At 45.6% G+C, this 24,868-nt stretch overlaps 1 protein-coding gene across 3 annotated transcripts in view; it reads right to left on the reverse strand.

The window, feature by feature from the left end:
* Positions 1-24,868, reverse strand: part of PLS3 (plastin 3) — a 51,408-nt gene that overhangs the window by 19,465 nt on the left and 7,075 nt on the right. Inside the window, exons 1-2 of one of the 3 annotated variants that reach the window (XM_066182065.1) lie at positions 12,604-12,654; positions 1,758-1,844 (exon numbers count right to left, since the gene is read on the reverse strand). In XM_066182065.1, the coding sequence (XP_066038162.1) occupies positions 1,758-1,824 (67 nt within the window). In that variant the 5' untranslated portion in view covers positions 1,825-1,844; positions 12,604-12,654. Of the gene's footprint in view, positions 1-1,757; positions 1,845-9,643; positions 9,724-12,603; positions 12,655-24,868 lie in introns of those variants that run through there. The other 2 variants (XM_066182064.1, XM_066182063.1) reach the window with 2 other exon arrangements.

Below are 24,868 nucleotides of genomic sequence, written 5' to 3' on the forward strand. Positions count from 1 at the left end.
TGAGCAGGGTGAGCTGGCTTCCTACAACAAACCAGGGTTTGACTTGTGTTTCTCCATGTTTCCAGCCTAATCTTGATAATTTCCCCCACACTAATGACAAAAAGCCACCACATTCCAGAGAGGTTAATAATTTTAAATGTATCCAAGGACAGAACAGACTGCCTACATCCCAGCCTTATTGAGATCTGCACTAAGAGGCACATTAGACAAACACTGTGCTTCCTCCCAAGGAACATCTGCCTCTGTGGCAGCTCACTTCTACCTGCTACAAAAGTCTTGAGAGGAGCAAGAAAGGAGAGGGAACTCCTTAAAATGCAACTTGCTTTAATTTCCAATAGGGGATACTGCTCCATGAGAATCAGTTGCCTCTGAAATTCACATTTCCCTCTGCAGACTGGAAATTCTGAGCAAGTGAGAGTTTTCACAGCCACCCTCCCTGCCTTAGAGGCTGGTAACACCTGATACAGATAAGAGGCAACTATGATTTTGTATATATAACCAGTGCTCAGTGATGCCCATGTCCAGTTAGGAAAACAAAATGCTGGCTTCTCACCACTTGGGCAACTTGATCCTGGCCAGTGCCAGTCCCGGGTGCGGTTCCCCAGCTGCACACACTGACCTCAGTCCACAGGGCTGTGCTCCAGCGCCCATCCCACCCCTCCCTGCTGGTTCTCTGATCCTTCAGCAAGCCATATCAAGAAACTAAACCAACAGAAAACAACTTTTTTTCCATTATGTCAGTGTTTTTCCCATTTCAGCTTCCTGAAGCAGCCTGTCAGAGGCTACTGTGATGCCAGCACAGGGGGAAAGCTGGGAGGCAAGATGGAGCAGTCCCTGGAGGAGGCTGTGCAGCCGCTGGAGCACAGCAGGCTGAGTGAGGGAGATCAGCAGAGATGGAGCCACCAGAGGGCAATGGAGGTGTGCTCAGCACAGGGCATTGATCTCACTCTCTACAATCTCCTGAAAGGTGGTTGTAGTCAGACGGGGTTGGTCTCTTCCTCCTGGCAACAACCGACAGACTGAGAGGACAGTCTCAAGCTGCACCAAGGGAAATATAGGTTGGATATGAGAAAAAAGTTTTTCATGGAAAGAATAATAAAGTACTAGAACGATCTGCCTGGGGAAGTGGTGGAGTCACCATCCCTGGATGTGTTTAAAAAAAAGACTGGATGTGGCACTCATTGCCATAGTCTAGTTGAGGTATTAGGGCATGGGTTGGACTCAATGATCTTGGAGGTCTCTTCCAACCTAGTGATTCTGTGATCACCACAAGTCCCTCCATGATGGCCAGGTAAACAAATTCGGTTTTGCTTACAAGCCCAAAAATGCACCTGCACAAGCCAGTAAAGCAGCACCTACAGTGACCACGCACATGGGTCAGCCAATCTGCCAAGCCAGCGCCACCAGAACTAAACACTGTGCAAGCCCTGAAGTGCTGCCAAGGTCAGAGCAACGCAATACCTCTTTGGATAGTTCTTCTGCCATCAGGAAGCAACAAAGCCCACCCTGGAGCAAGGGCACAAAGCTGTCTGCCAGTGCTCCCTGGTAGCCAGACTGCCCGTGTCCTTGCCTTTGTGGTCCTTGGCCAAAGTGACAAGCCAAAAGCAACAAAGCTTCCAAGGCACAAGAGACAATCACAAGAGCAGCAGAATGCACACATCCTGCTGGCACTGCTGCTCATCACAGGGGTGGGATAAATCCAATTCAAATGTGCAGCAGACAGGAGCAAGGTGCCCTCCTCCTAAGGTGTGACTTACCAACTTTAGCAAAAGCCTCCTTGAGTTCCTCCAGCTCATCTTTGGAGATTTGCATTGTGTTGGCCATCTCATGAATTTAAGGAGTACCTAAAGAGAGAAAAAGAACACTGGCTGAAACCAGATTGCATTCAACAACACGCAGTTTCGAACAGCAGCATAGCAACAATCAGTACCAGTGTCACCACAGCTCCCGGAACCACATTTATCTTTCCACTAAGAAAACAGATGTGTCAGACTCAGAGATGGGAAACACACTCTTTAACAAGTCAAAAAGCCCATTAGCCTTGTTAATATTTAGTTTTGTATATTATTTTATGACTATGCTGTTCTGCACATTAAGGCACCTGCTGTCAATGTATTCTGTAGGTCAGAACTCACATCTCCAGAGATTTTCCACAACTTCAAACAAAATCAGAATCCAAAGTTAAACTATTAATGGAGAGCACATATAAAAGACTTAATATACAAATAAAAGATTCTAAACAGTATGTGAAGATGGTCTTTGGTACGAAATAATATACCTGGTACTGTTTGCAAAAAGGAAATAGTTTGCTCTTCTGCAAGAAAGCTGTTTGAATCAACACCTGCTTGTTTCCCCAGAGTCAGACTCCCAAAAAACTGCAAGGAACAGGCTGTTTGCATAGTCACTGTCTCCCTGAATGGCAGAAGAACCATGAGCAAGTACAGAACAGCAGGCATGAGAAACAGTGAAACGCCGAGTTTGCAGAAACTCCACTTGGATCAGATCTGCTTGGTGTTTAAGAAACACAGAGGATGAAGCACAGAGTTCCTCCACCCATCTGCCATCATCCTCCTTTCCAAGCACTGATTAGGTGCCACCCAGCCACCCTGGACAGGAGGTATCACCACAGGGATGGGAGCAAGTCAGACACCTACACACATCTGCATCCCAGACATTCATGACAGGGCATCAGATGCCCTGGTGGCACTCTGGCTGACACGACCATGAGAGAGCAGTGATTGATGCAACAAGGAACAGAAACACAGGCCCTGATAAGCACATTCTAACATCAATGCTAGCTCTAGCTCAGGGTCTGTAATAGGGATTTAGGAAGGCTTGGTGCGACTTCAAATGAGATTTGCATCCCAAGATTTTCCAGCTCCCACACTGTTCAATACAATCCTGAAGTCAAGAAATAAAAAGTTCCTCCTCTGCCTATGGGAACAGAAACAGTTGCCTCCTCCTTTGTAAGCAAAAGGATGAGGGGTGGATTGAGGTTTACAGACTGTCAGAAGGCAGGATCCTGAATAGGCTGGCTCTGGCTCAAGGCTCAAGCAACAAGAGACTCAGTTTAACGAATGCCTGTGCTCTGATTAGCAACCCTCCTTTGTCTGAGACTCTCAGCTGCCTTCACAAGCACTTGTTAACTTAAGAACAGAAGTTTGCCTGTAGCTGTAAATATTCATTTTCTGTAACACTTCACTCGGTCTGGAAAGAATGAAGCTGTTAGAGATGAGAGCAATGGGAAGGTGTGGCAGCCTGGGAAAGCAGTTCAGACAGGTGCTCGCAGCAGAAAGAAGTCAACAAGAAGTTGCATCACTGCAGACACATGAAGGAAAGCACTTCAGACCCCACTTCCCAGCATTATCAGGCACAACAAGATGTTGAAGAGTCAGTAAAAGCCACCAAGAGCAAGACAACAAACTTCATTGGGCTCAAGCTGGAAAAATGGGGCAGAGGAAGGAATCATAGCCAAAGTGCATCAGACTGACAGAGGTAAAAAAAAAAAAAAAACCACCAACACTTTTTATAAAAGTAAATTTTTACCGTTTCACAGACTACAAGTTAGGCTATTTGACCAAGGTAATGCCACCATGCAAGTCCCTGCAAGATGCAGGAATGCTGTGTGCAGCACTGACTGTCTTGCTTGATGTCCAGTCTGGGATCTATCTCCATTCCTGGAGCAGCCCCTTCCCTGTAGCACACCCATGGGTGCCTCAGCCAAGCTTCAGTGCCACCAGAACCTGGCTATTTCCAGCGGATAAAGGAGTTGCTTAACAAGAAAATCAGCTCTAAGCAAGCTTGTTGCATGATACAGGAGATAGATTTCACAAATGGCAAACACACTTGGGGAACGCTACCAAGAGCAGAGCCAGATTTGGCTATGCAGGCAGGTGGCATGAGCTGCCAGGAAGGGGAAGCTGAGCTACAGACTGAAAACCCTGCCAAAGCTCCTCCACAAGTTCTGCCTTCTTCCTAATTCTCATTTGCACCAATTCATTTTCAAACCATGAGGATTTCCCTTAAAAACAGATTCCCAAAGCATCATTATCTAACCACTTAATTAGAATTTAATTTGCTGCTATCTCTAACATCTTTACTATCTCTAACATCTTTAACACCAAATGAAGCAGCAAACACTACCATAAGCTGAGAGCTTTTAAAAATGCTGTTCTGTTTGACTTTATCAGGGAAATACTATGCTCTGGATATGCCCTACAGTTGTTTGTATGAGTCTTGACTTAAAAAAAAATTACTTCCAGTCCCGAGACTGTACAGCTTGGTCCATAAAACAGGTTTCCCTCTCAGTTTCTATAATATCACTTCTTCCTTCTGTTTCTCTACTTGAGAGGAGGGAGGGAGGAAGGGAGGGAGGGAGGGAGGGAGGGAGGGAGGGAGGGAGGGAGGGAGGGAGGGAGGGAGGGAGGGAGAATTCAACAGAGAAAAAGCAGACACCTGACCTTGTCAGGGCTGTCTGGGAAGGGGAAAGGGTGTTAAAACAACACAGTCTATAGAAAGGTTAGTGGGCCACAAAGTTACAAGCTCCCAAAGCAATTGTACAGAGCTTTTCTGCAATGAAGAGGTATTACACCATCATTGGGACACTGGGCTGGGGGGCAGGGGAGCTTTTCTTTTTGTGTGGGGGGTTTTATGTTTGTTTGTTTTTAATAGCTGAGTCTAGGGCATTCAGAATTGTGTTTTTCATTCAGTTGCATTTTTAAACAAGAGGCTTTGTCTTGTGGGACATAAAAGGCCCTTTTATCACACTGGCACAGGGATCACACATCAGCTGCCTCACGGGAAGCCCTCTGGGGATACCACACTGCTCAGGCCTGACCATGTCACACTCACTCCTGCTGCAAAAAAGTCTCTACCAGGGTGTGGCAGGCAGAGACGAGCTCACATTTAAACACTCACTTTAGAGGGACGAAGAGAGAACTAGAGAAAAGTTTCAGTCTGGTGGCGGAAAGCACATCACTCAATACACAGATAAAAAAAGTGTACAAGGAAGCAATCACTGCTCCAGATCCCTCATCCTGCCTTCATCCCTCACTCCACCGAAGAAAAGCAAGGGCAGCTCTGTAACACGTGGATGCACAGAGGCACCTGCCTACCTAGAAGAGCGTGGCTGGCAGACAGTGCAGCCTGTTCCTGTCCTCTGAAGACTGCCTGTGATACAGATCAGAGCTGCTCTAAGTACTTCTCAGGTTATAGAATACCAAACCCTTCCCTGAGACAGGCAATATAAAGTTCCTGTGCAAACAAATTTTACAGGTTCTAAACACACTCCAGTCACCAAACTGGGGTTAGTTTATTTGCAATAGGGACAGGTCAAGGAAAGCTGTCTCAGCGTGTGTTTTGACAGCTGTGAGCCACCTGGGGACAGGCCACCGCAGGGGCTGACACTGGAGGGATGCCTCTGCTGAGGCACTCAGCACTTCCAGAACAAGTGCCAGAAGCCAACCAGGATATTTGGGTGGATTAACTGCTCAGACAGCAACTTAAAAGTGCTCAAGCACAGAGAAAAATCTTCTCAAGTCACTTTCCCATGAGGGGAAGCCCTGGAAGCTGCATCCTACATAGAGGATTGGTAGAAAACTGATGAAGGGGGGATATTCAGACATTTGTACGTCTTGAAAGTTGGCAGATTAATTCAAATTTGAAAGCACATAACAACCAAATATTTCCTGACAGCCACTTGAACACTTCCAACAGAAACAGAGCTGGAATTTGCTGCTGATCCAAATGGAAGAATTTACTTTTTTAGCAGCTCTGTATTACTCTGAAAACTGAGTGCTTCATCCCTTCCAGGCCTGCCTTACTTTAATATCTCTACAACGACTGATTAACAATATCAACTTGTTTACTCAAACATGCCAATGCAGAGACACATTAAAGTGTCAACAAGTGTCAAAAAGGTATTAGCATGTCCTATTTCCACCCAATTTAAAGGGAAAAAAAAAAAAAGGAAAGAAAAATCCAACACAACAAGTGAGCCAGACCTAGTCTGGAGCAGTGACTCACCCCATTTGCATTCCCCATTTCTGAGGAACCTGTGGTTTTGCTCCTTTTTCATGACAAAAGCTCCTGACATCAGAAGGCAAGTCAGTTAGCATTAGCTAATTAAAAATACTCAAACCCACATCCCTGTGACCACTGACCCAGCACATATCTTTCAGAATAAGCAATGGGACAGCCAGGCACTCTGTCCCCTCAAAAACCACAGCAAGTGCCAGAGCCCCCAGGCTTGGGCACTGAAGCAGCTGCCTGGCCAATTTGGAAGAAACACAGTGATTCAGCTGACACAGGATCCAGCCCCCAGGCTTCCTGTGGCTCAACTAATCCTCCTCTTCCTCCCTGTTCTGCAGGTAGAGCTGGTCCCTGCAAAGAGCAGCATCCCAGAGTGGGGTGGCTGCCTGCACTCCCCTCTTCACCCTCCCCAGCCCCTTCTGAAAGCAGCAGCAGCACTGTGACCCTCCCAAAAGGGCTCTGCAGGCTCCAGAACAGCCACAACAGTCCAGAGCAGCCACCCTCAGCACAGTGAGGGAAGAGACACTGGCAAAGGATACAAGCAGAAGTTTTCTTTGCATCCCTTCCCAGGTGACTGGAAGCTGCACAGGATGCTGCAGTGATCTGAAACTGCAGGAATCTTCCTCCACAGGCACAGGCCTGGGCTCATGCTGCTTTTGGAAAGGTTTGCAGGCAGGAGAGGGCACAGATACACCCACTCCCACCTCCATCATCAGCTCTGATGACTGTTTTTACTGGTCCAGTCCAAGCAAAGCCTTTGGGATCTTACAGAGAGCAGTCCCAAACTTGACAGCGACAGGAGGACACTATGGGGCCCAGACTTGGTCTGATGAGTCTTCTGAGGTAAATAGTTTCCAATGCTTTACAGGGAGACAGGAAAGCTGAGGGATTGATGGCCTGTAAATGAAAACCAATCATAAAATCCATCCTCTCCTGCTCATAATCAGTTTGTGTGCTCATCAAATGTTCACCACAGCGTTTTGCTCATCAAATTCCTACAAGACAGCACCTGCACCTTGCATGTGGTTATTAGCAACACCAAGCTGATGGAGGCACATAAACTTTTAATTGGCAATTACCTTCCAGACAGCCACTGGTCAAAGGTACTGGCTGAAACCAGACATTCACCACAGTTTGGTGACAGATGTCACCCTGGTAAGAGCAGTGATCAGGAGATGCTACCCCATCAAGAGAGGCTCCACCATGGTGGCATCTAACCCCATACCCTCAGCATGATGATGCAGATTCTGAAATCACTTTGGTGTTGCTCTTTGCACAGTTGTGGTTCTCGTGCTCGCAAACACTGTGGTGTTCCTATCCACTCAGGGAGCTGTTTCCCCTGCCTCAGGAAGAAAGGGGCACAATTCTTTGAGCAGGCATTGCTTTGTGGTGACAGATTTGGTTGAGTAGCTGCATCTCTCATTTGTGGATCGCCCCTTCAGCAAAGTCTTCCCAGCCCCAAACACATCAGGCTCAAGAGCAGTGAATCTACAGCTCTGCTGTCAGGTCTGCAATGCTTTAACTATTGAACAACCCTGTACTCTAACACCTGCAAAGCCATTACTCAAATTTAGCTTTATTTCACTCTTATTTCAGCTTTTTTTGACCATGCAAAACACTAAAAAACCTCAACAGGCCAAGACCAACTACATAAATTCAATTTTAATTTTGAATTACTTCAAGTTTGCCTGGCTATTTGAATTGACCACCTCACACCATCCAGTCCTTCAGCTTCCTGAAGCTTCTGCCTCTACACACAGTACACCCTTTGACTGATCCATGCTGGCTGTGTAGCCCACCAGCTGCATCACAGGGAAAGGACACAAGACGGCACATAGGGATTCCCAGCACACAGGCACCCTTCAAGTCACTTCATCCCAATTCCACACTGAGATTACCTCCAGCTGCTGTTTCTGAAGCACCTCCAAAAGAGCAGAAGTCCCATCAGCAGGTTTTGCTTTATATTCTTTCAGAATCCTGAAACTGTCATGCTGGGAGAGGCAAGTTCCCTGCTATGCTTATGTTCACCTGGGAGTGGACTGTGAAACTTTGCTCCAGTTGTTGCACAACTCACCACTGCTGCAGGGGAAAATCTGCCAAATCCATCAGGAGCAGACACACATGTTGGTGTTAGTCACTGCTCTTAGCTTGCCAGAGGTTCTCTATGGATTTGGAAGCAAGTCTCAATGGGGTATCCACCTCTGGACAAGTATGTTCCTCCAGCAAATCCAGGTTAGAAGCTCAATTTCCCCTAGCTAGACCTGTTACAATAATGCCCGGTATTTTTCTGAGCAGCACTTGGGTAGATGCCCAGCAGGGATCTGGGCTGCAGAGAGACAGGGCCACTCCAACAGTATGGGAACAAAGGCAGCAAATCACTATTCCTATGCCTTCTGTCCACACTTTAGACACTACCCCAGCATCCACTGACCCGCCTGATCCTTCCCCTTTTGCATTCTGGTCAGTGTCTTTTCTCCCTTCGTGACAGAACCAGATTCACTAGCTTCAATCATCTTAAATCTTTAGTAAAAAAGCAACTGCTGACCCATCAACCAATTTACATGCCTTTGACAGCCCTGCACAGCCAGGGAAGCTCTCTGGGGTGTGGTCAGGCCTGTCTAATGATTAGCATGATCAGAACTCTGACACGGAACTGAACTGTAGCTGGCACCCAGAGAAAACCCAAAACCAGCACCAAACTTGCTCACAGCATCAAACAGGAATCAGCCCCGTCATAAAAGCCCAGGAGAGCCACGTCCTCCATGGCAGCATCCAGAACACTGAAAGCTGGGGATATGAAGAGAAATTCAAAGGGATTCAAGTACGCAAATCACTCTGTCTCAAAGATAGAGAAAACAGACAGAGAGCAAGCAGCTGAGGATGCTTGGCCACGTGATACCAAATTGCCCAGAGGCTGGAGGGAAGCACAAGTCAGAAGAACACAAATGCTTCCACTCCAATTGCCCATGGAAAGAAAAAAATAAAGCTTCCCCAGCCCTCAATGAAATTTCCCCCAACACATCCCTGTCCTCTGAGCCAGGCCTGCCTCTGATGCACATTAAGGGGTAAGATGCAATCCTGAAGCAGAGTGGATGGATGCTTGGTTACTCTCACCTACCAGAAGAAGGCTGAACAGAAACATAAAACTGCTTTGGGACTCTAACAGAAAGAAGAAGCACTAAAAGCTTTCTGCAGATCTTACAGACCCTTTGAAGGCTCCCGTCATGCAAGACCAGAGCCAAGTGGATTGGATGGATGGTCACAGAGGAGACCAACTGCACTCACACACCTCCACCATCCTGCAGGCTCACAGCTACAGCACAGAGACCCTGCCCAAAATCTATTGCACAAATCTACAGAGTACTTATAATCTACAGGGCACAGTAGAAAACAGATAAAATACTGCTTGCTCAAGGCACCTATGAATCAATCCATAAAAGCCTCTTCAACAACTACTCCTACTAAGTGTTGCATTTTGACACACCTCCAGTTTTAGTAGAGCAGCTACTCCAGGGAGAGAACATCTGAAATCACAACCCACTGGATTGGCTTAACTAACTTTTGAAATAGTTTGTTCATGTCAGTGGAAATAGAACAACAATATTTTCATTACCTAGCCAGTACAACATGGAACAGGTGATCCTTTCAAGATGTCTCAGGAAAGGAAGAGCTGAACACTCATCTACCTGGAACCTGCAAAAGCAAATAACACTCAGAGCTTATTTAAACTTAAGTGCAAGAAGGTAAAAGAGAGGGGGGCTGAGGTCAGGAGTCAGGACTGAAACTCAGAAGGCTTCATTTAAATTCCTGGCTCAGGCACAGAAAAGTCATGCAAGCCTCTCAGGAAATTCTTATGTTGATAGTAATTCTTATTCTTGAGTAGTTCCCTAAAAAAAGAGCAGCATTAACACTTCCTTCTGCTTATTCTGTACCTTAACCATAGAAGTCTTCAAGAAAGGACCCATCTCTTACCATCCCTTGCAAAAACTCAGCATCCCTCATTTTATGAGGGGACTCTCAGAGCAATAGTGTGAAAGACAATGGGTTCCCTGCCAGCATAAGCAAGGAGGAATGAGGGTCACAAGGCTTAAACAGGGCAAATTTTCTTCCCCGGAAGTGATTGGGACCTGCTTGCTGAGACCTGCAGTTACCTTCAACATGCTTTAAGCGTATGTCTCTTGATTTCCCACTATTCAGCCCCAAAGAAGCCCAGCCCCTTACAAGGTGGACTGCAGACCTGAGCCCACACCCTGGTTCAGGAGCAGCTGGATAAAGCCCTGCAAAGCCCATGAACCCAGAAAACTCTTCATCCCCCCAGTACCTCCAGCTCTGCTCTCAGGTAGCACCTTTGGCAGGCAAAGGGACTGATATCCAGTGTGCCACGATAAAGCAAGAAGCATTACTCAGTCTGTTAAACTTCCTCCCCTCCGCCCAGGCAGAGGGAATCAACCAGATCCCTAAATTAAATCACAGTACAGTCACTGCTTATTCAACACCAGCAAACAAGCTCCTGCAAGCCAAACACCCTGCATGATGGTGCTGATCCCTGGCAAGCTGGACAATAGGGAGTTTCAGCTATTAATTTTGTGAGGGTGGGCACTGTTCAACCTTTAGAAGGTGCAGCTGTGGTCAAGCAGTTTGCAAACTGTTTTATCAGTTGAAGGTAAACAGAACTGTCCGGAAAGGCACAGCCAAGGTTGAAATTCTGGCTGCCCAGATGATAAACATTCAGAGAAACGTGTCAATTTATGTCTTCTTAAATAAGAAACAAAGCACTAGAAACTACAAACTGTATCCTATGTCTTGTAATTATGTTTCAAAAATGTCTTAAACCCCATTTCAGTAACAGATCTCCAACTAGAAAAAGCTTCTCATAAAAGAAAAACCATTTGCCATCCTTCCCCTGCTGCCTGTAATCTTGTTTAGAAAGTACTTAGGAAAAAGGGAAAGAAGTCAAATTAATTTGTTTCAGAGCAAGAAAGCAATATTAGGCTGCAATAAATCAGTGTCACTGCATAGCTGTCCTAGTGGCTTATGAAGTAGGAAAAATCTCTGTAAATTCACCACTTATTTACTGTAGAATAGATGGTGTAGATCCCATCTACTCTCCGCAAAATCAGAAACATTAACCTCAAAAATAAACGCGAAATGGTCAGAAGTGAAGGAAAGCTGTTGGTTTTGTCTCCCAGGAGGTTGCAATGACAGTGAAATCACATTTAGTCTAACTGCAGGGTGTTCCCCACACTTCTCTATAATTTAACTTAATATGGGGAGGAGCGATAGGGAGCCAAAGACAGCAGTCACCAGTTCAGGATCAAGCAAGCTCTACTTCGTGACGCTTGAATTTTGGAGAAGCATCAATAACCTCCACAAAATGCACTCTAATTAGCAGGTTTCAAGGTTAGGTAAATGCACCCAGCATCAATGTTAGGAAAATGCATCACTAACTTCTAGTCAGGTCCCTTCAAGCTGCCTTGCCTCCTCCTCCTCCTTCTCCCTCCGTTTTGCAGCCCAGCCAGTGCCCAATACCCCTAGGACAGATGTTGTGGTTAAACAGACATATGCACTGTAAAGAGCATGCAACCTCACCACTACTTTGAATTTCAGGAGAGTGTGAGAGTCCTCCAGCTGTGGAAATCATTCTTTAGAGACAGATGCTTTGCAGCATAAATGCAGCGTATAATATCTCTTCTCAGCCTTTCAGCTAAGAGCAAGTATATTACCAGTTTAATAAAACATAACTTAGCAAAACCACAGAGCAATACATCCAGTACAAACAAAATTAGGACATGAAGAAGCTATACTAGAAGTGTTTTGCAAGTTTGCAGACAAGTGAAGTTTTTAGCACAAAAAATTCAGCATTTCAGTTCAATACTTGAAGGTACTGGTATGCAAGTGTTTTAAGCCAGTAGCAACTACTCAAGTGTTTAGAGAGGCTCTTCATTGGCTTCCAGCATCAGGTATAGAAAGAAACCACAGCAAGCAAGATAAACTCCTCTGTTAGGAAACTAAATCCTGCCAGGCTGTAATGCCTCATGCCATTCCAGCTGGAATGACATGGCGGCATTCAGAGCCCAACCTCTCCAGGTGAGAGACCCCAGAAAGTTCACCACAGCCAGCAGCCTACAGCCATTTCCCAAAAGCACTCAGAGCTCCTCGCACTTTCTGCAAGGCAGAGGTTTAAACATTTAACACTTTAACACGCAAGTTTAAGCAGTTCTGCTCTGTAAAAGCCTGCTGCAGACTGAGACTGAACAAGACTGCGTCCCAGAGTTCTGAGAGGACACACCCTCAGGCCTCGCCTGAAACCTTGAACCCTCGGTGATGCACAGTCGGTGGCAGCCCTCACAGGTGCACTGATAAATTCCAAACTTAGACACATCAAAACCTGAAATCCGTTCTGCCCTCAGCTGTTTTCCTATATCTACTACAGCAATCACAGGACTTTTTTGCAGAGAAAAGCAAAGCAAAACAAGTCGCTGCAGGACGAGCTCCGGCACGGGCTTGCCATCCGCAGCGCCGGGCAGCGCCACACGCCAGCCCGCCCGGGACACCCTCCTCAGCCTTCCTTACCTCTCCTCCTCTCTCCTCCCAGGGAAAGCGAATCGCTCCCTCGCCCTGCCCGAGCGCCGAAGCGTCTCCCACGCCCCCAGCCCGGAGCTGGGCAGCCAGCATTCCTTCCTGCCTCGCTCCCCGCCCAGCGATGGGAGGTCGCTTCCCAGGGATGCGGTCATGCCGCCAAGGGATGCTCTACAGCGGCCCGAGCATCCCGAGAGCGCCGGGCACCCGGCAAGGATTCTTCCCAACAAAACAGCTCCTGGTCTTTTATTGCTTGGCACTTGGGGTCAGGAAGCGGTAAGATACAGAGCTTTTAGGTAAGCAAGATACTTTTTTAATTAATGAAAAACAAAAACACAAACCGCAAACAAAACAGAACAAAAAAAAAAAAAAAACCAACTCCACACTCTTCTGCACTTTACTCTTTCAAATGAAAGCATTTTGATTTGCTAGTTCTCAGCAAATAGTTCCTCAAAAATCAAAATTTTTTTAAAAAATCTAAAATTGTCTGAATAGATTAGATTAAATTAAATACAGACTACAGAGCTGGCTCATACTGTAATATATTGCATTACCTCAGAAATTAATCCTTGTCTGCTCTATCTAGATGAAACAGGGACAGACATCTGCTGCTAGCCAGGAAGACATAAGCAACAGAAACATCATGTACTGTGTGTTGCTGATGCAATGCACAGGAGCAGAATCAATCACCAGAAAAGTCAGCTTTCCAAATTATAATAATATATTTCAGAGACTCCCATTCCTGTTAAGTCCATAATGTTTGAGCATTTCCATAGCTAAAAGGAAATTATGTCATTTACTAATAAACACAATATCTGAATTAGTAAAAAATTTGAAGAACTCATGACTGTTCTAAAAATTATGGTCACTGGGTGGTTTTTTTGTTGTTTCTCTTTAAAAATTGCATCTGCTAAAAAAGTGAGTCACTGCCTCCTACCATTTCTTGGGTATCACCTGAAAATTTCACTTCCAGCTGTAAAGTTTCAAAAGAGGTATAAAACACAGCCCAAAAAGCAAAACAAAAAACCTAACCCCGAACCCACAGCCTGCCAGCTTCCTCAGGATCGTAAGCATCATGGAAACCAAAATAGAGGGTTTTATGCTCAGAACTGCAGCTGCAACTTAAAAGGTAAGACCCTGGATTGAAAAAAACACTTCTGCAGTGCATGGAGACCAGGCTGAGTGCACATCAGACAGGCTTTAGGGAAGAGCAACTTCAACTCTGCTCTGACTTGCACCAGCAAGCAGCTTCAGCATCGAATCAGTCTCTGGTCGCAGGGAGCCTGACCAGCTGCTCTGACCATCACCAGGGACTGCATCCAGCCTGTGAAGTCTAGGGGCAAACATGCAACAAAAATGAAGAAACTCATCTCATGAAGCTTAGCGTCTCCAATTTCCATCCTACACGTGAGCGTATTGCACAGCATAAATTCATCCTGTAACGTTAGCGAGGCTTCGGGGCTTGACAGGTCCTGGGAGAGCATGCCAGAGCCCAGCTCTCAAACTGGGTTGTGACTTTGTATCAGTGGCAGAGCCATTGTACAAACAATATCTGCTTTTGGAGGGGGAAAAGCCTCCTCTCCTTGTCTCTGTCATCTGTGTTCCTGGAAGAACAACTCAGCACCTGCAGGTGTGCAGGTGACAGACTAGCACTGATGCCTAAAAGCCACCAACCCATGGGTCTTCAGACATCTGCTTACTCACTTTGCTTTTTTCAGGTAAGTGTAAAGCATCCTACAGGGCTTCAAGGTATAATCATTCCATCTGATGAGAGGGAAAGGACATCCTTGCCCCATCACCAGGTAGCACAAGTCCTCAGTGGCTCCACCACAAGGAGCTCAATACACGCGCAGTGCACGTGAAATGCCCCATCTTCCACATTTGCACAGGATCAGAGATAGCCAGTTTTTCCAGAGCTTTAAGAGCACTCTGCTCTGTGAATACTCAAAATCCAGTCCTGGCGGTCCAACCTGCAATTACAGTCAAACCTAAAATAGCACCTCGGCGGTGCCAGCACCACTCATCCCCACGTCATGTCCCGAGACTCGGCACACCAGGGTGTGGTGATGGCAGGCAGCGAACGCACAGTTCCCCGGGCACTCCCAGCAGACTTCCTCAACACGCCTGGTCTCACACCACTCCCCACACTCTTCCAAAATAGGAATTTTTTTTTGGTAGAGCCTGTGTACCAGTGTGTTTTCCTCCTCTTCCTGCTTTAAGAAAAGCCTTTTAGGGAAGAAAGAAGGGGCCTGAGGTGCTCAGGTGACACATCCACTCCCCGGCACAGAACATTGTGATGTAGGTTTATGCACAAAGAGAACTTCCAGCACTGGCAGGATTCCTCCAGCACATCATTGCGCAAGGGGACACATCTCCACAGCTGCCAAGTTTCACTGGGAGGCCACTAATACCTATCTGCCCTCCAGAAGGTACTCAACGATGGCTGTGGGAGCAGCAGCTGCTGTCTTCCCCATGACACTGTGGCAGAAAGGGTATATTCAGGAGTCGTCCTTCACCACAATCCCCCAAGAACAGACCCTTCGGCAAAGTTCTGGGGGAGGAAGGGAGCTCATCCAGTGCACTGGCCTTTGGCTACAGTGGGCTGTGCAGCCCTAATGCCCTCCCCAGTGAGTCCAGAAGAGGACAACCATCTGCTTCCAGACACCAAGTTTTCCTGCCCACTCCAGAAGTAGTGTTTTCCTCACTAAGGCCAAGAAGTACCATGCTAATATTGGAAGCTGTTTGAGATAACCGATGAAATCCATGGTGATGAACATGGGCATGCTGTCTCAGTGATTTTTGGGATGGGTTTTAACTGCTGGCACTTCTAACTCCTGCCTATAATATCTGTTTGCTGGTACACAGCCAGCTCCCACTGTCAACCAGCCATGGGGGTATAGGACATGCAGGTCCATTCCAGCATCTCCATGCTAGAGAAACCTCCATGGCAAGAGGGCTGGGCCACAGCAGCCTTGGGAGGTCCCAGAGCCAAGAGAGCATCAGCAGACCTTGGCAAGCCTTCAGGAGCAGCAAAACTGGCTCAGTCTCCTGCCTCTGCCTGCCCTGGTGCTGCAAATCAAATGTTTTCAGGAACATCTCGTCTCCTTACAAAAAAAAAAAAAATTAAAAAACTAAAACAAAGAGAGGGAGAGAGAGAGAAGGGGGAAAAGTTCAAAAGAGTATCTAACTGAAAGACAAAACCAGGTAACTTAAATAGTCTACTTCACCAGAGAAAAAACGCCATGGTCTATGATCCAGAGTTTTAGAGAGCACAGCTGAATGGCCAGCCACCACCCCTTTTTGGACTGACATCAATGACCATTTACCATGTGCAAGATGTTCCCCTCCTTCACTTCTGTCCACATTCTCTTTTAAATGTAAGGATTTTAATGAAATTATGAACAGATAGAAAGACTCACCTGTGCTTTTTGATACAAATTGAATTTATGCACTTTTTGCTTTCTCCCTCAGTGCCAATCAATGGCAGTGTAAATCCAATCAATGTAAACAGCTATGGAAAGATGTAACAACCGAGGAGCAAGCATTTGACCTTAACTCCTCAGTTTATCAGTCTTTTTAAAGAAAAAACAGGACCATCTATGCTAGATTTCCCCCGTAAAAGCTTCTTGAGCTGCTCTGTCAGCGAGCCTGTCATCTGGAAGAAACCAAGACATTAGTCAGGCTCATGCTTATTTAATAAAAACCTTGCATGTGCAGGAGGGACTGAAAGTTGGTCTTTATTTAAAAAACGCCTGCAAACTTGAGTATGATTTTGCAGTGCAAAACAAATCTGAGGACTTGCCCGATTTACCCTGTGCTCCACCAGTCCTCAGCTTAGCAATTAACCAGCTAATTATTCATGGCTTAGATCAGGGAGCCAAGCAGTCACCAAAGAAGTCCACAAGTATGCCCAGATCACCGCGCCAAGGACATTTCATGTCTTGCTATTTCATAAGGAAATTGGGAGGCTTCAACTGATGTCAACTTCAGGAAATGAGCCACAGGCAGATGATGCCGGAAGCAGGAGGCTTTATATTTAGTACTGAGTCACCCACTTTATTAAATTCAAAAGACAAAAAAGGTGGGCGTGGAAAGGGGGTAAGTGGGGAAAAAAGTGACCAAGGTATTCTCTGGAGATTATGGGCAATGGGGAGTCTAGGGTTGGATGGGGGTTTTTTTGTAAAAGGAGAGAGAAATTAAGAGATTACCTGGAAACCCTTTCTGCACAGCCACTGGAAAAGCAGTTGCCAGATGAGCTGCACTTCCCAGGGCAGAAGCCAGCACTGAAAACACTGCAGGAGTCTGCAGTGCCTCCAGGATCTCTCCAGCCAGTCCTGCAGGCCTGAGCAGGGCATCACCACTTCTGAGGCACTTTCCCATCCTTTCTGCTACATATTTGAGCCAAAGGAGAAGCCACTGGAAGGAACTTGGAGTAGGGAATATTTTTAAGCCAGTTTTGCAGCTCCACCTAACCAATCATGAAGCGCACCTTGCAACAATCACACCCCAAAGAAAACACTTTGGGTGATTACAACAGCATCAGATGAAGCCTCATGGCTGTCACCGAAGCATGGGAAGAGGAACTGCCCTGATACAGTAAAACTGCACCCCAGCAGGGCTGACATCATCCAAAGGCCACCCTGTCCCTTTCCTTCTCCTCAGCATTTCAAGTCCTCCCATCCTGGCTGGCTGGAGGGTCAATGGACATCAGCACAAGGAAGATGAGGCAGTGGGCAGAGGGCCCACTGTTAGCACAGCATCCCAGTTAGAACGAGCTCAGCCAACCCACAGACCAGGACACTGAAAAAAGAGTGGGACTGGGTCTGGTAGGAGGGTCTTCAAGGCACAAACATACCTTTACATCTTTCTTCTCAGCTGCCAGCTCTGTTCATCACCCAAGCCTGTCCTTGACAAGACATAGGCAATCCCCTGCTCTATTGGAGGACATGCTCTAGATGACTACCCACCTTCAGTCACTACTTCAGAAAATAGTATTTTACAGTAGAACTGCACTATTGCAGAACACAAGTGATGGTTCACACAATATTTCTGAACATCGAAACTATTCTGACCCATTTTTGGCAAAACTCAGTTTAGACACATCTACAATTGAAAAGTATGTACGTCATTCATATGGACTGCATCCTCATAGAATGTATTAATAAGGAAAAGTTGCCATTTAATAGGAATGTAGTTCTTTGAACTAAGGTCCTTTGACATACACTCAAGAAAGTTTTAAGAAGCACCAAAAAAACAATTGTAATGCAAATGGCTGCACAATGCAAATTACAGGAGTACAGATTTGTTTAGAAGCGGTTCATATTTTCATACAAGTCTGTCATAAGCCTTTTAACTTTCTATCAGTGATAAATACTCTGCAGCCTAAGCAGCAGCAACACCTTTGCAAAGTTTTCAGCTACTTGGGCCAGATTTCTGCCCTGAAAAGATTCACCTTCTAAATACTAAAACATAAATAAATACTACTACCAAAGCCAAACATTGCACCTCATTTCGACTTAAAAAAGTCAGCTGAAAACAAGAGCTCTCTCTAATGCCAAACACCACCAGGGACTTGCCTACAGGAGCACCCTATAAAATTACTAATAAAATAAAGTGTAATCTTCAAAATAAAATTACAACAGTAAAAAAAGATGTCATTTGAAAAATATATCCCTGTACTGTAGCAAGACTGGCAATTATGCAGAACCAGAGGTCAGGGACTGCTTAATACCTTCCACCTATATGCAAGAAGAGATTACACCTCTGGAGTCACAGCCCATTCCAGCCACCAAATGGACATTTGGCCAACTGCTGACCACTGTGCAGACCAGTTTGCTGCACCCACTCCTGGCCAGTGGGAGGCTGTGGGAGATTGCCACTGGGCGGCTCCTCGGTCCCACACAACCCACCTGCAGGTGAGCTCCCACTATCAGAAAGGTTTCAGGTACTGACCAGCCTGGGCAGCAGCACACAGACCCAGCCCAGCCAGGGAGGATCACCAGGAAAGGACTGGTATCTCATCCGGACATCCTGGCCAGAGGCACGTGGCTCATCATATTGTGCAAGGCGGCCTGCAAATTCATCTGCGTTGAACCAGTCCAAAATCTCATCTCAAGGGACGTTGAAGCTTTTTCTGGTATTTAGCTCATGCACTTGTTGGATTCCTTCCAACTGCTCTCTTTATCTCAGATTCCAACAGAAAATCTCCTGTAGGATGGACCTGCTGGACAGGGTAATTCCCGGGCTTCCACAACTACAGCACTCTTTTCAAATATGTAGAAAGGTGGGGTAGAGCTGGATTACAACTCACACACACACTCTAAGTTGTCACCCATAGCCTCCAGGTCCCTAGACTGCAATCTTCACCACACAGCTCATTACACTGCTAATTAGGAAGCCATCTCACATTTTCCAGACCATAAAAAACAGCTACTAGTAGCAGACTGATCTCTGTGCTGTGAAGCCGGTCTTTGCTTTGACAGGAGAATTCCTATATCCTCTAGTATGTTGTTGCTGTTGAGTTTTAATGCTTTATGAATTAGTATTGAAGAAACCCTCATCCTAGAAGTCAACAAAACAAAACCAAAAGCAAAACATCTACAAATCCAACACAAAGCCAAACAAGGCATGGTATTTCATAGAAGGCATGAAGCAACTTTGGAGCTCAGGTAGAAGAGGTAGATCTATTGCTGGGAGCAACGACACCACAAAGTTCAACATGGATTACACCAAAAAGGTCAAAATGCTGAGCAAGACTATCAGCTAGGAGTGTTACACCTGAAAGGGCAATGCACTAAACAAAGTGCAATGCCTTGCTGTGTGCCAAGTTCGTATCAAACCAATGGACAGAGCTTTAATTGCTAAAGTGAATCATTGACTGGTACTGGCTGTGAGGCTCGTGCCTATCAGCAGGTTTCAAGGACTGTACAGGGCCGAATCTTACCCCCATTTCATTACTTTCAAAACACTTCACGGAGACCTTCAGAACACAGGGAGCAAAGGGACCAACTAAAACAACCCCACATAACCCAGAACAAGTGTATATACTACTTAGAGAAAGGGGAGGAAGGAATAAAAGTTGTTGCCATTAGTGATGGATCTAACTAATGTAGGCTGGGCACTGCCATTACCATCCATCCAGCACAGACTCAGTAACTTCCAGGGGCTTCTGAGCTGGGCAGAAGCAACGTCAGTTTTTCAAGTTTTCAGCAAGAAGTCTGACTATGCTGCCTTTGCTTGAGCATTTGGTTTATATAATACAGTGGCAAGAGCCCAGCTGGAAATCAAATCAATGAGAACATTACAAAGGGGTGGGCAAAAGAAGGGCGGGAGCAGGATTGCACAGGAACCTCCCATCCATGTCCCCAAGGAAAGCTTAGTCCCGGCCTCAGCCAAACAGCGCAGAAAGGAACAGGCTAAAGTTTAGGTCAGGCAATCAGGCTGCTTATTCAAAATATTTTCAGTCTTCAGAAGGCCCAGTTTCTCCTCTCTCCTTATGGAAAAATGAATTCTATCTAAGTGAGGATTTGGAAACTTGCTTGTTAGTGGTGGCTGACAGTAGGTCTGGATAGGCCTTACAGGCTGAATCCCGAATTAGACCAACATAGCTGTGAGAAACCTAACAGCACTTCATGAAAACAGGGGCCTGTAGTGGCGAAAAACAACTTATTTCCCAGCAAAAGAATTCTACAGGTTAAGACTGTCTTCTTGCCCCTGTTCCAACAATCCCGACCTCTAGGCAAAGAATTAAAACATCTTACAAACAATCCTCTCTTGCACGTAGATCCCTTGTCCAAAATTGACCAATTACTACCGGGTGACAGCTAGTTACCAAGGACATGGGGGAAGGATACAAGAAGGTCTATAAAATTCTATGTAAAGGGATGTATACAATAACTTTAACTTTTTTCACTCCTTGAAAGAGTGTGCCTCATCTCCCTGAAACAAGGTCAATGGTGACACCCATTATTACCAGGAGCACTGAGAAACATGAATGCTTCCACAAATGTATTTCCATTTCTCTACTGTTCTCTACTGACCTTCAGAATGTTGCTATCTCAGAAAGGGTTCTTAAAAGCAAGGGCCAACTTTCTACCTGAATGCCTGCCCAATACTAATCACAACAGGACACCTTTATATACACCCACAACACCCTATGTACTCCCTAAAATAAATTCCTCACAATCCATTCTTGGAGGCAAAACATTTTGTGCAAAATTCAGGAAAAAACAACTTAATTGTAACGTTGTTTCAGAACCTACTTCCTTTATTTCTGTGACCAGCTGGAGACAAGCACCTTGTTCTTTGCTGGGTCAAGGAAATGTTTAACTACAGGATTTATAGCAGAATATATATGTGTATATATCACCACAGCACTGCAGCTGCTCAACAGTTATAGCAGAAGGCAAACACTGGTTTAGCCCAAGGAAAACAGGGATGGGCTGGAATATCAGCCTGCTCGCTAACATCTTGCTGCAGAGGCTCCAAGGCAGGAGAGCATCCAAGTCAGTCCTTGGGACAAGACTCAGCATCCTGGAATCCCAAAACCACAGCCCTGTTCCAAACCCAAACAACACTCCACAAACCTGGCTCCTTCCTGGCTGATTAGCAGGAAGGAGCACAAGACTGTGATGGTAGCATAAACAAGGACCCAGAATTTATGATCTTTCAGACCCAGCTGAAGCACTGCTTCACAAAATATGAATACCAATTACAGGGATGGGTAGCTTGAATTCAAGTTTCCACTTGGCTAGCACTGCACTGGACAGACTGAGAACTTTGGTGCTTGCCCAGCAGTTTCATCTGCTGAGAAGGGCTGCACAGAGATCTTCCATGAAAACAGGGACAGAGACTGTGAAAACCCATGGGACCTCCTCCAGTTCCTGACCTTCCCCAGCAGGGCAGAGTCAAAGGCAACAAGTTCAGTCTTACTGTTTGTGAAAGTAGAGCAAGACACTCTTCAACCTTATAGTACAGAAGAGAGAGCAGAAAAGGCAGATCAGCAATACCCCCTTCCCTGTTATTTTGAGCAGAATCCATGGAGCAGAAGACCTGGTACGTGAGCTTCTGCAACCAGGGCTGGGACAGTACTACATGCACCAACAACATCACTGAGGCAAAGATCAATACAAATATCAAAAAACCCCAAATCTGATCAAAAAAGGTACTTTGAAGGAATGAGCACACAGAAAAAATGGACTGCAGCTATAGTTTTCAGATAACACAACAGGCAAGGAAGAACACTAAAGTGGCACATAAGTGGCTGTGCAAACTTGTTTCAGGAACAACTCACTGCACATCACCTTCCATCTAATCCAGGCAGGATACAAGCTTCTGTTATCCAGGGTCTTCAATCTGAATTTCAAACATCTTGTGCGTACAGCTCTGGAGAGCCCCTAATTTAATCTAATATATTGGCAAAAAATAAGCCACATAGATATAATGCAGAATCACATGCCTTCCTATTTGCTCTCTAGTATAGAAATACTTTTCATATGTCCACCTTCAGGGGAAAAAAAAAAAAAAAAAAAAGAAAGAAAAAAAAAAAGCAAGGGAAAACAGAGGGGATCTTTCTAAAGTTTCCTTCCCCACCTCCTAAAAGAGACAACAATTTCAGTAGTACAATCCAAGAGGATGTCCCCAGAACTCTGCAATCAATTCTTTCTATTTTCCCCCAAGCAAGACAGTCTCCCCATCATTTGGACACAAGGCAGAAGAAGCAGTTCTAGCACACAAAACTCCAGCAGAAGCTGCACTAACAGGACATAGGCCAGGGGCAGGATTACCTACAGCATCCTTCTGAGCCACAGACTCATTCTGCAGCTGGTATGGGACACACTGATATAAGCTAGCACCATTTCTAATGTTACTCAGCCTGTCTCATCTACCAGATTATCAGATCTTCTTCTTTAGGCTTTTCCCCAAGCTGGTGTTTTGCATATTTTTCCTTGTCTTGACCTGCCCCTGCAGTGGGCAGCAACTCATTTTGCCTTGTGTAAGTTCCTGTATTTATACAATTTTTAAAAGACCCTGGCTCGCATATTTTCAAGAAAAATTTGGTTTCCTCTAGGAAAAAAAAAAAAAAAAAAAAAAAAAAAAAAAAAAAAAAAAAAAAAAGGCTTCTAGTAAAGACCTAACTGTATGAGTCAATTTTTCCATTTTAAGAATTTGAGATACAAATAAATAGCCCCTTGACTCTCAAAGTAAAAAACATGCAGCTGGGTTAGACAAAGACTAAAAGCTCATCCCTAGGCTTTGGGGGAAATAAAATCCTTCTAATGTCCTTCTACAGACAGTTTCATTATCTGTTTGCAAAAGTTTTATGAGACAATACAATATTTCAGATTTTTAAGGTTTCTACAGTCTGCTCCAGAATGGAATTCACAGAAACAGAACAGGCCAAGGCAGAATCTACAAAAACTGAGGAGAGGGCAGCATTTTCTCTGATTACTGAAGACCTTTGATCACCAAGGTCATGTAAACCAGGTGCGCAGAGCATGCTAGTCATTAACAGCCATGGAACGGGCACTGGGCAGAGTCTCCCTGCCCTCCACCCTTCACACTCCCCTGCTCATTTACTCCCAACCCTGCCCTAAACAACCATAAAGGCTGTGGCTAAGCTGGAGGAATTGCCAGGCAGCACTGCCTGCTTCCAGATCCTGGGTCAGCTGCATCCTGCCTTTCCCCACGGAGTGGGGTGGAGCCTGCCAGCAGCATTTCCTACCACCCTGCAAAAGGACTTGCTGCGCCACCAAGCATGGCCAAGGACAGTGGAAAACAAATTAAACAGCACAAGAAGTCAACACTTGAGGTTCATGAGGCAGAGAACAGATGCCAAAGGCAAGGAGACACTCAGATCTTCCCTCTGCTATGTCATGGCCAACCACTCAGACTTGCCTAAGAAGCTTTTAGGTTTGAGGGTTTGAGGCCTGGCTTTTCCAAGAGGCAGTGGGGGAGTGAGATCACCACACCAGACACCAGCCAGCCTCCTGCCCTCAATGTTTTTTCTGTTTTATACAAAGAGGGAGAAGTGTGCAGCTGGGGTCTGGACAGACAGGACAGAGCAGGAGGCTGTGGGGCAGTCTCCTGGCCACTGAACAACCCTGCAGCACCTGAGCTGAGACATTCTTAAGGTGGCAGCCTAAAGCATAGGCTGTGGACTAAAGTTTTCCATTTTTTCAGGTCCTTCAAGAAGCATAGCTAAACTTTGATCAACATCTATGATAACTATGTGGCTGACAGTCAGACATGTGGCTCTATACCCTTCCAACAGTGGTCACCTTAGTACTTTTGGATTAATTAGCAGCAAACAGATTTTTCTGAGGTATTTTATAGCTGAAGGGCTTCCTGTGGCTGCCAATACCCCAGAAACCAAGACATAGATGTGTTGTGTACAGTTTTCAGCCTGATGAAAAGGAAGACTATTTTTAATCCAAGCCTACGTAGGGTGGGGCTCAGTCTTCAACCAGGCCAAAAAGCCACTATAATCCACAAGACCAATGCCTGGCAATCTTTGCTTGCAGGCTGATGTCTGTTCTATTTTGGGGATGGGAGGAATTCAGAATAAAAAGATATATAAATTAAAAACAAAGGAGGCTATGAAAAGTGAATAGAGGGAAGGGCCAGACTTATCCTGTGTATTTTGGTCTAAAGAACAGGGCTCTAAAAGAACACAAATCAGAATTACTCTATTTTCCACTTCCCAGAGCAGTTTATAATTTATAACATGGGCTGAGGAGAGTACAGCCCCAGCATATTTTTTACAGGAGGACGAGCCAATCCGTGGCTCCTTGCACAGTGGTGAGACCCTTTGAGGATGAGGCAGGAAAATAGTCACCAGCCATAGACATACCACGAGGATTGATCCCACACAAGGTTTCCGATCTCAGACACCAGTACAACAGCTGTTGGGACATTTCACTGTTTTGTGCATTGAGACTGTGAAAAAGGCAAAGCAGAGGATTGGAAAAGAGGACAAGTTTTGCTTATTTAAGGCTTGTGGCCAAGAGGCAACCAATCCACTAAAAGCAGAGATGTTTTGCACTCTCAGCCCTAAATGAATCTAAGATCACATGGACTTCAGACATAACATATCACTAGTTTTTACTCGTTACAGACCCTGTCTCAGCTTGGCATTCCAGCCAATTCAACACAGACATTTACTTTGTCACATTAGCCCCACATTCCTTGCAGTGCACAGGTCATTTATCTAAAAGCAGATACAAACAGCCTCTCTCACTGTCTTCAGGTGCCCTTTTAC

Source organism: Chamaea fasciata, unplaced genomic scaffold (genome assembly GCF_029207755.1).
Source record: "Chamaea fasciata isolate MVZ Bird 193981 ecotype frontalis unplaced genomic scaffold, bChaFas1.0.hap1 SCAF_4, whole genome shotgun sequence".
NCBI classification, from domain to species: domain Eukaryota; kingdom Metazoa; phylum Chordata; class Aves; order Passeriformes; family Sylviidae; genus Chamaea; species Chamaea fasciata.